The sequence below is a fragment of the Arachis duranensis genome, chromosome 7, assembly GCF_000817695.3.
Source record: "Arachis duranensis cultivar V14167 chromosome 7, aradu.V14167.gnm2.J7QH, whole genome shotgun sequence".
NCBI lineage: Eukaryota > Viridiplantae > Streptophyta > Magnoliopsida > Fabales > Fabaceae > Arachis > Arachis duranensis.
In genome coordinates, this window is record NC_029778.3 from 23,210,124 (window position 1) to 23,227,525 (window position 17,402).

At 31.8% G+C, this 17,402-nt stretch overlaps 2 protein-coding genes across 2 annotated transcripts; both read right to left on the reverse strand.

Moving 5' to 3' along the window:
• Window positions 1-1,036: 1,036 nt before the first annotated feature.
• Window positions 1,037-13,642, reverse strand: LOC107458280 (receptor protein kinase TMK1-like). Its single transcript, XM_021127656.2, has 6 exons — window positions 11,374-13,642; window positions 10,658-11,152; window positions 2,535-2,859; window positions 1,645-1,747; window positions 1,379-1,477; window positions 1,037-1,195 (listed from the first exon to the last, which is right to left on the reverse strand). Exons 1-6 carry the CDS (start codon window positions 13,640-13,642, stop codon window positions 1,037-1,039), a joined length of 3,450 nt encoding a protein of 1,149 aa, XP_020983315.2.
• A 2,762-nt stretch (window positions 13,643-16,404) lies between these two features.
• On the reverse strand, window positions 16,405-17,010 carry LOC107458279 (uncharacterized). The gene has a single exon (XM_016076486.1). The coding sequence runs from the start codon at window positions 17,008-17,010 to the stop codon at window positions 16,405-16,407; it is 606 nt and encodes a 201-aa protein (XP_015931972.1).
• Window positions 17,011-17,402: the final 392 nt, after the last annotated feature.

Below are 17,402 nucleotides of genomic sequence, written 5' to 3' on the forward strand. Positions count from 1 at the left end.
GAGACACCCTTGGCTTAGCCCAAACACTCACCAAGTGGGTTCGGAAAGTGGATTTTTGCTCTACAAGACTAGTTTATATTATTTCTGTAATTCTTAGTTAGCAGATTAGTATATATAGGAGGAGATCACCTTTGTTTAGGATCTTCTTCCTCCCCCACTTTTATTCGAACACTATTATTGTACAGTATGAGTCATTAACCTCCTAAGGTTAAGGTTAGGAGCTCTGCTGATTCTTATGAATTAATAATATCACTATTCTACTTCAACCTATGCTTGATTCTGTTCTAAGATGTATCTTCATTCTTCAACCTTATGAATCGGATGACCATGACAATCATCCTCATTCTACATGAGTTCTTGCGAGTTCTTGACGGGATAGCACTTAACCACAAGCTTGATTATACATCTCTTAGACAGGTAATCAACGACTTCGTTGGAGACTTCTCGAGACATCAGTTCAGCCGAGGTGCGGGGAAATTAGGGCCTTTGTGGTATATGCTAGAACCCAAGGAGCAGCGTTCTCTGATCTGGAAGATCCGACCTTGTCTGTGGTGTTTTGAGTAGGATCACCAAGGGAATAGATTGCTTGAGCTTCACGCCCATTCAGATTGGATGACCGCTGACCTGGTGTTTGATCTGAGGCAGAGGAGATTAATGACCGCTAACCTGGCGTTAATCATATACAGCCTGCCATGGAAATGAATCAATCAGAAGTTGGAGTAGATGGTAAGAAAAGTTGATCCAGAAGGAAGAAGCATCTCCGAAACCTCAACCGTTCTCATACTATTGATTTCACACCTATCTAGTAACGTTCTATTTATTTATCTATTTTATGTGTTTTTCGTGACAAACTATATTTTCTATCCGCCTGACTAAGATTTTCAAGATAACCATTGCTTGCTCAAACCAACAATCTCTGTGGGATCGACCCTCACTCACCTGAGGTATTACTTGGACGACCCAGTATACTTGCCGGTCTATCTGTTCAAAACGTTCGGAGCCAGTTTCGTGCAGCAACAGCAATGGCAAGAAGAGCTCAAACAGATGTGAGACGAGCAACAGGAGCAAAAGTCTCTTCATAGTTAATACCATACTCTTGCATACAACCTTGAGCAACTGAGCGTGCCTTATAATGGTCAATAGAGCCATTGGAGTGGGTCTTGATCTTGTATACCCATATACTATCCACAACTTCCTAATTATAAGGAAGATCAACCAAATCCCAAGTGTGTGATTTTTCAAATGCCTGTATTTCTTCCTACATTGCTTGCTGCCAATTTGGATTTGTGGAGGCTTCTCTGAATGACTTAGGTTCATGTTGATGAAGAATAGTAGAAAAGCAATGATAATCAAGAAGATGGGGAGGTGGATTTCTTACTTTGGAAGAGCGAGTGGTAGGAGAAGGTATGACGGTAGGAGCAGGATCGGCATCCGATCTAAAATCATCGGGAGATGGAGAAGGCGGAAGAGCAGGAGGCTATAAAGAGTGACCCGAGATAGAACCTGTGGAATCATCACTAGGAAAAAGGTTAACATTGGGGTTAGTGAAGAAAGGTGACTGAGTCGAAGGAATGGACTCGAAGGAGGAAAATCGAGAAAACATGTGATGCTTCCAGAAGACAACATGACGAGATATATGAATACATTTAGAGAGAGGATCCCAACAACGATAATGCTTGTGTTCAGTGTCATAACCAAGAAAACAACATATGCGAGCTCGAGGTTCAATTTCACTATGTTCATGAGGCTGAAGAAAAACGAAACAGACACAATCGAAAACTCGAAGAGAACTGTAATCTGGAGAGGTATGATAAAGACGCTCAAAGAGAGTAACATTACCAAGAACAGAAGAAGGAAGTCTATTGATAACATGAACAGCAGTAAGAACAGCTTCACCCCAAGTACGCTCAAGACACGAAGAAGAAAGAAGCATTACATGAACAAAGCTAAGAAGGTAACGGTGTTTGCGTTAAGCTCAATGCCATTTTATTGAGAGGTACCAGGGTAAGAAAACTCATACAAAGTACCCTGTTCTGCAAGAAAGACTAAAAGTTTGGAATCACAGTATTCCATAGCATTATCGCGTCAAAAAAACTTTAATGACCTTGGAAAACTGAGTTTTAATTATAGTGGCAAAGTTAATATAAATCTGAGGTAACTCATGGCGATTAGCCATCAAATAAACCCAAGCATAGCGTGAATAGTCATTAATGAAAATGACAAAGTATCGAGCTTCTCCCATAGAAGTGGTGGGAGCAGGGTCCCAAACATCAGAGTGAATAAGATCAAAAGGAGAGCAAGCAAGAGAGGGATTATTATGAAAAGATAAAGCAGATTATTTGGTAGTTTGACAAGAAATGCAATCAAAAGATTTATTAGGAACCTGACCCAAAATACCCTGAGACATAAGAGGACGTAATTTTCATAAGGAGCTGTGGGCAAGACGTTGATGCCATAAGTGAAAGGTAGATGGAGAAGAAGCAGCACAGAGATTTAGCATAGGAGGAATATGAAGATTCTCGAGTTCGAACCACCTTTCAACCTTACGTCCAATCCCGATGATTTGTCCCGTCAGACGATCCTGTACACAACAACCAGAAATGAAAAAAGTGACATCAAAACTGAGATCAACAAGTTGACCAACAGAAATAAGGTTAAAGTTCAACTTGGGAATATAATAAGTATCAGGAAGATTAAGAGTTGACTGGAAAATAAAATCTTTGTGTGTTGCGTGCAAGAGGGAACCATTAGCAGTATTGACAGAAGGTGTATTTGTAGTGGTAGACAAAGACGAGAAGAGATGACGCAAAGGTGACATGTGATTAAAGCAACCGAAATCAAAGTACCATGTAGAATTACCTGGAAGAGTCGAAAAAGTAACAAGAGTATTACCAGAAAGGGAGAGAAAATGCTTACGAAAAGACGCAATATCAGAGAGAGAGACAGGAGATGGGTTGAGAGGAGCAGCAATGGTAGATTCAGTAGTAGCAGACACATTCTTAGAGAAGTTGGGATGACAAACATGCTTGAGGTGATCAGGACATGGTGGGCGAGTGATAAACTCCAATTTTTGGGTTTATCTTGTATTGAATTCAGAGCATTTTGATAACCTTTCCTCACATTTATTCAATGAATGAGCATAGTTTTGTGATTGTCTCCTTATTTGTGCTTAGGTGTGAAAACATGCTTTTTAGGCCTTTAACTTGATGATTTTAATCTCCTTTTGATTCCACTAGATGCCTTGATGTGTTTGTTAGTGATCTCAGATTGAAAAGGCTAGGAGTGGATCAAAGGAGTAAAGAGGAAAGCATGCAAAGTGGAGAAATCATGAAAAGCCAAAGAATTGGAAAACGCCATGGGCGCGCGGGCACACTGCACGCCTCCGCGCGGATTGCAAACTGACTCATGGACGCGCACGTGCACTGTGCGTGTCCGCCGAAGACGTGATTTTTAGATAGAAAACATGCCCAGCGATTTTTGGGAAGCTGTGGGCCTAATTACAACCAATTTTGGCGCCAAAGTGCTTTAAAGGACCAAGGATTGAAAGGGAAGGCATCATCTTTGGCATTCTTGTATCTTGAGTTCATTCATTCACAATAGGGATTAGTTTATAGTTAGTTTCTAGAGAGAGAAGCTCTCACTTCTCTCTAGAATTAGGATTAGGTTTAGGTTAATCTCTCCTCTTAGATCTAGGTTTAATCCATACTTTGATTTACTATTCCCTTATCAATTCTTACTCCTCTATTCTTCATCTCTCTAATTTGTACTTTAATCCTTGTAATTCTTTACTTTGTTGTGGATCTACTTTATGTTCTTCTATTTTCTTTTAGTGCAATTTGAGGTAATTCATGTAGATCTTGTTCTCTTTGTTTGTTGTTGTTGATTCTTTGCATTTGATTGTTGTTAGAATTCATTCTTGTTGTGATTTACTATGCTTTTCTTTTGTACCTTCCAAGTGTTTGGTGAAATACTTGGAAGGATGTTAGAGTAGAATTTTATGTTCTTGGCTTGGGAAGGTAATTTAGGAACTCTTGAGTTACTAATGTCCAAGTGATTGATAGTTGATAGCCATTGACTCTAGCCTTCATTAATTCTATTAATGGAAAGCTAAGATTTATGGACTTGGATTGATATAACTCACTTGACCTTCCTTGCTACTTGTTAGAGGATGGCTTAGTGGGATTGTTCCTTGCAACTATCATAATTTTGGTTAGTGATAAGGATAGAGACCCTTGACAACCAACCTTTGCCAAGACCATTTTGTTATTAGAATTTCATTACCATTTACTTGTCATGTTTCTTATTCAAAACTCCAAAATATACAAGTCCATAACCAATAACAAGAATACTACCCTTCAAGTCCTTTGAGAGATGACCCGAGGTTTAAATACTTCGGTTTATAGATTTTAGGAGTTTGTACTAGTGACAAAAAAAATTTTTGTATGAAAAGATTATTGTTGGTTTGGAGACTATACTTTACAACGAGATTTCATTAGTGAAATTCTAAACCGTCAAAAATCCAATCATCAGTGAGTAGGACAGGAAGTAATCAAATGTCCCCGAGAGCTTGCAATAATGAAAGATCAAAATAGTTTTGACTAGAGAAGCTTTTCCAGTTCAAAATTACCAAAGATCCCAATATCAAATATTATTAGTAAAATTAACCAACAAACTAAATTCTAATTTTTATCCTATTCTAACAAATACAATTAATAAAGCTATAAAATAAATCTAATTTTTATTAAGATACTAATTGTTATCACTAACATAAACTAACTAGTTATATAACTAATATTTGTCTACACACAATATAATATATTCTAATACTACCATTTAATTACTATAAATAACATTAAATCATAAATATTATTTTATATTTATGCTTAAAAAAATTTAAAAAATTACTTACATAATTAGGTTGACTAAGATAATTAACAATATGAAATTTAAGACAATCAATTTCTTTAACTTTTTTCTTCTTAGACATTATGTAATTTGGCTAAATTCAAAAATTTGATTTCTGGTAGTACTTAGAGTATGAAGGTAGTTTAAAAAGTGTTGAAATATTGAGAGTGAAGGAAATTATGAGAGGGATCAGCGCAAGAGAGAAGAAAGAAAGGAGCCTTGTCGACACCTGTACAACGGTGTGCAAATCTGAGACTCAGATTTGCGGAACACCTCCTCACTATCCGATTTTATTATATTCAACCATGTGCATCCAATTAGTCAAGGTGACAAATTTAAAGCTCATATTTGTAGAGATGATTCTATTCGTCTAATCTCCATCATTTTAAAGATGGCCGTTCGATTGATGCACACATTTTTCTACCAAACGCAAATATAAAGGTTTGATTTGCTCGGACTACTAACCCTCCGATTTTTAGTAAGTTAAATTTGACCTTTCAATTTGTTCTCTGTCCTCTTCCACACACAAGGATAACACACCAAGTTTTAATATCGATGAAAAATACCACCGTCATTACAACATAAAAATTGAAAAGTGTAATTTTTGCTTCTTGATTTACTTTATAGTAAGTACAGTTGGTCCAAAATTTTAAAATTTTTTCATGCTCAAGAAAAAATTAGGGTTAAGTACGATTTTGGTCTCTAAGGTATAGGCCAAAAAAATTTTTCGTCTCTAACTTTTTTTTGTATACAAAATCGTCTCTAAGGTTTAAAACCAAGTTTTAAAATTATCTTTTTTACTTAAATCTTAAAATTTTGAACCAAATTACCCATAACAAAAAATTTATAAAATAAAAAAATAAAAATAAGAGAAGGAGAGTATTTCTACTCCTGTGAAGGAGAAAGGGAAGAAGAAAAATAGGAAGGGAAGAAGAAGAAGAAGCACTGTCGCTGCTTTCGTCGCCAAAAATTTAAAACCAAGTTAAATTTTAGAGACGATTTTAAAATCAAGTTAAATCTTAAAGATCATTTTGTATGCAAAAAAAGATTAAGAATAAAAAAAATTCGTCCTATGACTTTGGACCCAAAATCGTACTTAACTCTTTTAATTATTATGATTAATAATGATAAGAATATCAACATTTTATACAACTAAATACATTTTCATACTAAACTAATAGTAAGGAACTTTTAATAATATACTTCAAATAAAATTTATACACTCTACATTTTTCACTCTACATTTTTCACTTATAACTTCTTATTATAGTTCTATACTCATGTTTGTTTCTAAATTTTTTCACTTTTACATTCTTTAGTATTTCTGTCTCCGTTTAATGAGTACTTAAATTTGTATGATAACAGTAATAATTCTACTCTTATTTGCATGGTACTATGTTCAAATTAATGATTATGGTAATTCTTATTATTTTTTCGTATGACTTATCTTATATGTGTACAGTGTACATTCATATTTTCATAATTGATTTAGAATATAAAACCTTATATCCTTAATATAATTGAAATTTATCTTTGTTAATCTAATAATGATAAATATCATTGCTCTTATAATATAGATTTAAATTTTAAAATTGAGATTACATGATTAAAGAAAGGTGGAGGTAAAAGACATCATGGTAAAATTGGTGAACGGTGATGATAGCAATGATAGAAGAACCATGGTGATATTAATAGTGATGGAACTATGATAGATTATGTATTCCTATTAAATTAGAAAAATTTTCTTCTATTTTTTATCTTTTTAATCAATATGATTAAACTGAAGAATAAGAATATTGGGTCTCAATATATTAAGTGTAAACTTTTGAACTATTGAATGCGCGCATCATGTTTGATAAAATATCACAGATCATTTAGAACAACCTCTTAACTATATAATATAAAATTGCCACAAAATGATGATTATTCTGTGAGTTGAAAATGAAAGGCTCTGTGGTATTTTTGTGATTAGGAACTTATATGATTTTGAAATTGCCTACATTATTACTTCAGCTATTAGCATGAGGTGTGTTCTTTGACTAATTATACGGATTCTTTTTTTGTTTTGTCATATTTCCTTGCCTCTACTTTACTTTTCCTACATTTAATCAAGGAATGCTAATGCCAAGTTAATTGTACTTCACCTCTTTGTACTTTACTTCAAGGACGTGTTAGGTCTCTAATTAAAAGTGTATAAATTGAACCCTTAAACATTTTAAGGTGTGTAAATTAGGCCTGATGGTAATTATTCTATTGATTAGTTATAAAAGTAACACATGTTTAGGGTATAATAGTTGCAAACTTAGGGAAGCTCAAAAGAGCAATTTGCACATAATTAAAAGTTTAAAGAGGTGTAATGCACATATATTGGATAATTTGTATATTTTAATAAGTTTAAGGGACTCAAAAATTTTACATTTTTTATTTAGGAATTGTGTTAGAATTTAAGATCATTGTTTCTTGTGATGGGGTGTGGAATATTTATTTATTTTTGGTCGACTTGTGGAACAAGCTATCATTTTAATATTTAAAGATTGATTAATTTGCTCACGAAATAAAAATTAAAATGTCCAGTTCTTGGTTTATGGATATCCATTTTTTTCTGAAATGGAATTTATTTTATTTCTTTGCTTAGATATAGAATAGGGTAACTATTTTTGTATTTTCTTTTTTCACTTTGTTAAGCCATGATGAAAAAGTATGGTCTGTATGCATATACCCACTCTTGATGATGATATCGCCTTTCCTATTTGGTATGAGTTAGATCAAGCAATACCATTTAATAACATATTTTATATTTTATGCAAGCAGTTTGATGGTGATGACATTAAAATTATTATTGTTATTACTATTGTTACTATTTTATTGTTATATTCTGTTTTTATTTCTTTAAAATTTGTATTTTCTTATAGTATTCTCTAGATCTTGAATAATGGAAAGTAATTATGTTTTTAAGATTATTATTTTTTATTCTATTTTAATTTTAAATTGATTTGTAAATATATTACAAGAGGTCATATTTCCTGATTTACATTTAAATTCCAATGATCTTCAATCTTTTGGTTTGGTTCTACACCTTGAATGAAATTGCATTACTATTGTTCGTAGAGAGATGTGATTTCCACCTACTCTTATCATAGTTTTGTTTTGTAATTTGATTTGTTTTTCAGTTTGGTGAATAAAATATAAATCCTACTTTATGATTTGTTAATTATAGTATGCCATTAGTTACATAATGATTATTACCAAATTCATCCTGCTTCTGACTTCTTTTGTATAGTATTATTTTTATTGCTCAATATTTTTACAATGATCAATTAGTGATGTTTTGTTCAATGATGTAATTGTAATTGTAGATCTTGCAATGATGACCAGAGTATTTAGGAGTGGACTTCATCAATTAGGCTTTAATTTTGATGATAGATTGACTAACTTTGATAAAGTTGATATGTAGTTGATTAACTATTGTATATTATCTAATTCAAAATAATTGTTTATTTAGATAAATTGATATCTATTAAGCTGGAAAACTCTATGAGCTAAATGCCATATGGAGTTCTATTAGAATTGTGAATTTTTTTTAGATTGATGATGAAAATGGTGTCCATATTTCTATAAGTTTTTATAATTTTGTCGATAGATCCAGGTTAAAAGTTACTATGTGTTTGGATAATGTTTAGGTTTAGGGATTGAATTTTATGTAACGTCAGACAATTGAAGTTTTGCTATTTTTGTTATGGTTTTTGAAGAATTTTGTATTTTGACTTTTGAGCTTTTGTTTTGTGTTGGTTATTTTTTTTAAATTGTTTTAATTCATTGAGAATATAAAATATAGAGTACATAAATTAAAATAAATAAGAATAAATAAAAAATTTAAAATAGTAAGGTGTTTAAAAAAATTCATTTTTTTAGAGAATGTTGATATTTATTTTTAATAAGGTATTTGTTTTTTTTTTTGTTAAAATAAAAATTGGTAGTCATCTTAGATTAGTAGTGTCTTAAATTTAAATTATACACATCGAGTATAACTTATAGTTGTTAGATAACAGATATTATACTGTTATATGTTTGAGTTTTTTCTATTGCTACAACGATAATTTTTATATCATTATATTTTTTTGTCCTTTTTTTAATCATATTCCTTTGTTAAACATCAAATTTCAAGATATATACAATTTTTACTTGATATTATTTAATACAATTCATATTTTTTTAAATTAATCTTATCTTTTTCAAATCTAAACAATAACATATATTGCCGTGCGAATGCACGGACTATTCTAGATACTTTTTATTATATATAATTTTTTTAAAAATATTGTATTTTTTAAGACTTAAATCGAAATTTTCTTACTTGGAATATAAAAGATTTACTATATTAACCAACCTCTCACACACACATATATATATTTTGTGACTATCTAACCTCACACATATAAATAGTTAAATACACTAGTGTTAACATAAATAGAAAGTAAAATGTTACAGTAGGAAATAGTATAATAGAAACCCGGAAAAATATATCTAAACACAATTAACATATTAAGTATATATTAAAATCAGATATTAAGATAAAATATAATTAAAATACAAAATACATCTTTAAATTTTAAGTTATATATCTACTAGATTAAGATCTGTACGATAAACATAGAGTAAACTGATTATATTATATAATATATATTTAAAATGTTATATTTTTTAAAAATAAATTAGATAATATGTAAATTAATATTAAATTTGAAAGTAAATTTATAAAAAATATTGTACAATATATTTATTTGGTAATTTATATATGATTCAATATTATAGGTGCGCAAATAGCATTGTTAAAATATTGTTTTTGTCTTTTTTTCTGCCTGTTTATGAAGTACGGAATTGTTGTGTCTACGTGTTGGACACATTTCGGACGCGACACTCGTCTGATACGCGTGTCTGCCATATCCAACCGTGTCTTAATAAAAAATAAAAAATTCTTTTCCGAACACACATAGACACACCTAAATGTTATCACATGTTAGCGTATCCAGTCTTATTCTTAACATGTATTCTTAGAATAATTTTAGAAATAAAAATATTTTAAATACTTTTATATAGTTAAAAGAAGACATTAAAGTCGATTAAAAAAATTATTTTATATTTTAATATTAATAAAATATTAAAAATTCATTGTAATGTATCTAAAAAATACTTTATTTTTTATATATATTGTGTTTCCGTATCTTATAAGATTTTAAAATTTATGTGTTCGTATCGGTCTTGTGTCCGTATCCGTGCATCATAGCTGCCTGCAGTATTAGAAACAAACCAAAACAATATATATGCATGTATGTTTATCATGAAATGTTGCGTTGTTCCTTCACGAAACAAAATTAATTTCATCCAAAACCTCTTTTTTTATTATTATTTTATTTGTGATAGAACAATGCTTCTAATTCCATCGAGATAACGTATACCAAAAAAAGAAACAGTAAACAGAAACTATTCTCAACACCTCTATCCTTTTGCATCCCATTGTTAAAAAAATAAAAATAAAAAAATTGTTATCTTTTTCTTCTTTCTTTTCTTATTTTTTCCTTTAGAATGGAGGCATTAGGGTGAAGATGTTCTGCAAAGGGATGGAGGGTGTCATAGATGGTCAACTATACATATATTGCACTCAATCATTAAACAATAACAAAAAATAAAAAAGGAAAAAAATATTAAATACAATAGTGAAGTTTAAGGCCATCAATGTCAAACGTTTTCTAACTTGGACGTCCATCTGAAGATCTGTATAAAGGTGCAATTCCAGAATGTGGAGGAGAACTATTTGAAGAAAAATCAAGAGTGCTATTTCCTTCAAATTGCTTCCACCTTTGAAGTGCTTCTGGCAATGTCATGTTAAAGTTTATTCCATATATTTCATCAACATCTGGTTCCGTAGGCTTCCACACCTCAATAAGAGGCGAAAGCACATTCACCACATGGCTCATGTCAGGCCTTTGGTGTGGCTCCCTTGCACAGCAATGGCCTGCTAATTCTGCAACTGTATTGATGCTACTCAAGGTTTCCTCATCAGCTTCAATTGTCGAGTCGATGATGGTTCGAAATGAATCTTTGTCAAGTAGCATTCGACGAAACCATGAAACTAGGTGGAAATTCTCTTCTGGTCTACTTTCATCAAGTGCTTTCCTTCCAGTTATGAGCTCCATCAGAATTACCCCAAAACTATACACATCAACCTTTGTTGTAAGTCTTCCAGTGGCTGCATCATTTGTGAAATAAGACATATAAATACATATGTAGCTGTCTTAAGTTGATAGTTAAAAATTATTAGATGGTAATTTAGTCAAACATCTAACTATTCTTGTCTATCACTTGACATGAAGACATCTGCACTTGAATTTTCACCATATAATGCGTCATAAATTAAATCTGGTGGCTAGTATAGTATAGAAAAAAAAAAAGCATTTAATATGTACCTACCTGCATACTCTGGTGCTAGATATCCAAAAGTTCCGGCAAGTCTGGTCTGAAAGGAGGCTTTTCCTTGCGGAGCAAGGCGAACTAATCCAAAGTCAGCAACTTTAGCTCGCATATCATCGCCGAGCAAAATATTAGATGGTTTGAGATCCCTATGGATAAAAGTTTGTTGGGCTAAACCATGAAGATATTCGACACCTCTAGCAACATCCAAAGCAATAATGAGTCTTGTCTTCCATTCAAGTGGTTTTAACCCTTCATTTTCCCAGTGGAATAGATGTCTACTAAGAGTACCTTGAGGCATGTATTCATAAACAAGAAGTCTCTCATTTTCATCCAAGCAATACCCCATGAGATTAACCAAATTCCTGTGTCGAATCGTGACCACTGCCGTTTCAGCCATGAACTCATCCACTCCCTTCTCTGCCACTATTCCTGATTGCATCCTTTTAACTGCAATCCTTGTCCCATCATGCAATTTCCCTTTATATACAGTGCCAAAGCCACCTTTTCCCAGCACATTTTCTTCAGCAAAATTATTAGTCACTGCTTTCAAAACGTCAATTGAGATCAAAAGATTACCACTGGATTCAACTTGGTAAGCATTATTAGAAGGACTGAATACTTCTGCTCCTCCACCATGAACACCAGCACTTGCTATCTTTAACATGGCATTTCTATCACCAGAATGATTAGGGTGTATCACAATTGCGGTTGGATGTTGAAACTTTCTTGCATGCTTAGGTTTTTTGCGGCACAAGAACATATATATCAAAATCCCTGGAACAAGTAAGATAAAAATCCCCAGCAAAACTCCTACAATAACGTAATTAGTAGTGTTGTTCTTATTATTATTATTATCATTATTATTATTATTCTCATCATCTTCAGAATCTGAGGAGCTGGAAGAACTGGGTCTATCCTTTCCAATATCAGGATTCCCATCTAATTTAAGAACTACACCATCCCGGAATTTAGGTACATTACCATATAAATTATTATTGGAAACATCTAATTCCTGCAAATGAGGCATAGTGGTAAGTTCAGTTGGTATTTTACTAGTAAGATTATTGTTTGAAAGAACCAACTTTGTGACAGATGTAAGGGTAGCAAAACTAGGAGAAATGGCACCTGACAAACCCATGCCTTGAAAGTTAACAACTGAAATGTTCCCACCTGAGCAAATTATCCCAAGCCATTTATTACCACATGGATCATTACCCCACCAAGTCTTAGCAAAAATTAGAGGATAACCCAAGGGCTCAATAGCAGATAGTAAAGCATTGACAACGCTACTGCATGGTTCCCCAGGAATGGGTGTGCAGTATTGATTTCTCCCTTTATCCAAGTAATTGTCAACTCCAACACCATCTTTGAACTTGGGAGGGGACCCTTGAAAGAGATTGTTAGTTAAATTCACAACTTTCAAACTTGGAAGAGTGGTAAGTGAGAGTGGAATAACACCAGTCAACTGGTTGTCCCTTAAGTTTATATCATAGAGATGATTATGGTTAGACATGTCTGGTATAGGACCGGTAAATGCATTACCATGAGCCCAGAATTGCTTAAGGGATGTCATGGTTTTCAACACAGAAATGGTACCGTTGAGCCTAGAGTTACCGTTGACCAAAACGGTCTCAATTGAACTAGTAGCAAGGCTTGGAGGCAAAGGACCTTCAAGAGAATTACCAGAAAGCCCCAAGAAAATCAAACCTGGGAAATGACCATTCTTGCCAAACAAGTCAGGGATTGTGCCAACAAAGCCAACTCTCTGAGCAGTGAAAGTTCGGAGTGCAACACAGTCAGCAAGGCTTTGAGGAATCTGCCATGGAGGGAAAGGGATGTCGTCCATGTTCACTTCTTGCAAACTACCCAGCCCTTTGAAGATGTCATTGGGTATGCTGTTGAATTTGTTGTCATGAATGATCAACTTTTGCACCGATTTGGGAAGATAAGGGAACGATCCTGTGAGACTGTTACCTTGGCACTCCAAGTTTTGCAATGCTGACAGCTTCTCAAGCTCCTTGGGGAGAGTGCCTTGAAGATTCTGGTTTCCAATTTGTATGGCAGTGACGCGTTTCGCCGAATCACATTGAATGCGCCTCCATTTGCATACGTCAGGGTCCGTCCATTGAAAGCTCATTGGAGCATTGATGCTGCTTTTCAGAATCCGAATCACATCTGCATCACTACCACTACTCTGACACCGACCCACACCAACCACCGTAAGAAGCGCTATGATGATGATCAATCCCCCTGCACCTTTCTGCATTGTGAAATCAAAACAATGGAAACCGAGAACGATCCCCAAAGGGTTTAAGAATAAAGTTTATTACATTGCATTGAACGAGGGGAAAACTCCCCCGAACAACAAGAAAAAGCTGGAATTTTTTCTTTGTTGAGGGAAGAGAAAGGTCAGAGAAGGTGCAATTGGAAGAAGAGGCAGAGAAAGAGAGAAGGAACGAATTGAACATTTTTTCCTTGTTTGATTGGGAAGAGAGATCGAAAATGGTGGAAATTGATGGCTTGCATTGCATGTTGTAAATCTCTGTCTTCGGAGGACAGTGCACGTAAATTTATTATATTGGATAATAACAAATGGAAAAGTATAAGGAACCCAAAATTTATCAGCCAAAAACTAAACAAAATTATTTTAATTTATATCAATAATTAATTAATTTTAAATTTTTTAAATTTAAAATTTAAAAAATTTTAAATTGATTAAATAAAGCTAACTAAAACTTATAAAAACTTTTCTCTTTTTTCTCACATTAATCTATCAATTTCTAACAATCACAAATTCGAAAAATATATAAAAAAACATCCATTTAATATGAAAAAGAAACATTCTAATACTTAGTAGAAAAAACATCCATATATATTAACTCGTAAAAATTTTGAATTCATCCAAAGATATTTGGCTGGGTTTTGGCTGATATGCTTTTGGTTCCCTAGCTTTACTCATAACAAATTAATTACTGAAACAAATAGTTGTTAACTCATAATAATGTTATATTACTTCGCAAAAATATACCTTTCCCCCAATTTGTAATACTAGTGATGCCCCGCGCACGGTCTTGTACATGATATGAAAAATAAATAATTTGATATTTTAATTAAAATGAATAAATATAATTAGTTAAAATAGAACGCGCATGTTATTTTATACATTTATAAATAAAAAAATAAATATAAGAAAATGCATACATATTAAAAAAATAATGAGTGAAAGATATGTTAAATAAAATAGAGATAGAATAAAAAAAAGTAAGAAATTAAAAGAAAAAAGAAAAAAAAGAAGAGAAAAGATAAAAAATTAAAACAAAAGGATGAAAAATAGTAAAGTGTAAGTTTAGTAATATGCATCCTATGAATTTTTTTTATAAATTCAAAGATCATTTAACTTTTTTAATTTGGTCAAAATTTAAAAAGTGTGAAAAAAATTATATGTGAACATGTAATCTATTAATTTACTATTGTTTATAATTATCTTTTTTTATTGTGAATATATTATACTATAATATTTTAAAATATTTTTCAATTCTCTTTTAGCAATTTTCCATAAAAATATAAATGAAAAATAAAATAGATAGAGAATCAAAATTAAAAGGTAATAATAATTGGTGGAGGGTGGCTGCTCTTTTTTCTCTGATGTTGAGGTTAGAGTAGGCTTAGAATTTCAGGATTAGTAAATTATTAATTTGAAGAAATTTTTTTTGTTAATTATTTATTAATTTATTAATTATTAATATTAATTGTTATACATATTGGTAAGAATTTGTTTATTTAATGTTAAAAAAATGTGCATTGATATTATGAAATTAATAGTAAAATATAAAAATAATTATTAAAAAATTTTTGGTAAAATTAGAATTTAATAAATAAAAAATTATGGATGAGTATATTAAATATTTTACCAATTAAAAAAAATTTTAAAGATATTTTCGTAAAAATACAATTTAGTAAATAAAAAAAATACTTTGTTAAAACGTATTTGAATAAACTGAATCTTATAAAATAGGTTAATATTTTAATTTATCTTTATATTTAATATAATAGAGCAGTATCATTACAAAAAATAACCACCACATAAAATAACATTAATATAAAAACAAAACAAAATAAATTATAAAATATTATCAAATACTTCTTTAAATACGATATTTTGAGTTAAAGTAGAATCATTATTTTCCTCGCCAGATACCAAAATTCTTAAACCATCTTTACTCTTCACTCGAGAAATAGCGATATAGAGTTGACCATGAAAAAATTTCGGTCGATGCAAGAACAGTCTAACACTGGATAAAGTTTGACCTTGACTTTTATTGATAGTCATTGCAAAACACAAGTTTATAGAAAATTGTTTCCGTTGAAATTTGAAAGGTATCCCAGCATCACTCGGAATTAAATTCATCCGAGAAATGAAAACTTTATCTCCAATGTGACTCCCTGAGACCATTTCAGCTCCAATCACATTTGTCCCTAGATCTCTAACAATAAGGCGAGTATCATTGCATAAGCCACCAGCTGGATCAATATTTTTCAACAAAATAATAGGCACGCATTTTTTCAATTTCAATGAGTGGTTTGGTAACCCTGAACATTTTATTTGATTCAAAAATTTAGTATTTATCCAGTCAACATCAACGTCACAATAAGCATCACTATCACATATAGAATCAACATTTATATACTCTTTTTCTATCCCAGGTAGCAATTAAACAATGTGATCATTGATTTCTTCAACAATCTCTACTGTTAGAGCTAATATGGCTCTGTCTTAGAAAAAATCAGTATCATCAAAATTTTTAACTATGTCAGAATAAATTGCATTTATAGTATCATCAACTGGATTATCAGAAAAAAAAAATCAGAAACTCATTTGAAATTTGAACAAAAGGCTTTTCGTTAATTATTGTCTCAATATGCCCTTTTTCAATCTGAAGAATCCAATCAGAAAAACTTTTCAATTCTTTCAGATTTGATTGATTTCTAGCACTTTCTAACCGCATATTTGTTATCAACGTCAACACTTCAAAGTGCTTCCAAAGAATTGATTGATGCCATAACTATCTCAGCACAAGAAGCTTTAGGAATAACAGGCAAAATCTGTCGAAAATCATCTCCAAGAACAATTATTTTTCTTCCAAAAGGTAGATCTTTGTAAGACACCGAAATCGACGTTATTATGTCTTGAAAACTTCTGTCTAAAGCTTCAAATGCCAGCTTGTTAGTCATTGGAGCTTCATCCCAAATAATCAGCTCAGCAAGCCGAATTAAATCAGCCTTAGGACTATCTTTCGGAATTCTACAAATAGTATCTTCATTCAATTCAAGTGGGATACAAAACATAGAATGAGCTGTCTTACCACCAGGTAACAATAATGAAGCAACTCCACTTGAAACAATATTAATAACAATTTTTCTTTGAGAACGCAATTTGGTAGATAAGAGTCTATACAAAAAAATTTTTCCAATCCCACCAAACCCATAAATGAGAAACAACCCATGTTCCTTGTTAGTAACACAATGTATAATCCTATTATAGATTGACTTCTGTTCTTCATTCAACTTTGAAAAATTTGAATCGTGTTCTTCAAGCACCACATAAATGTCATATTCCAATTCACGCAACACCATAGAATTACTAAATTATGAGACCAAATCAATATTAGGAAGAGACATACCAGCAAAATCTTTTATGATTTTCCATTGGCCTGTAGTAATTTCTCTATTTCTATTAGGCAAAATGTTTGTAACTCTTCGTCAGTCATTGTTATTCTTGCAATTTTTTTTTTCAGTTAGTAAATTCATCAAGATATCAAAAATTTGTATTGTTTGAAATTTTTTCCTATCATGCTATGTATGTACTCCAAACTTTGTGCATATCATTTTCTATTTATTTATTGTTAAGATTTTTTCTTAATCCTATAAATAAAAAAGATGAGTAAATATCCATTTTGGTTCTCAAAGAATTTTAAATCAGACATTTTAGTTTCCAACTAAAATTAATTACTCGATTAGTCGTCTCT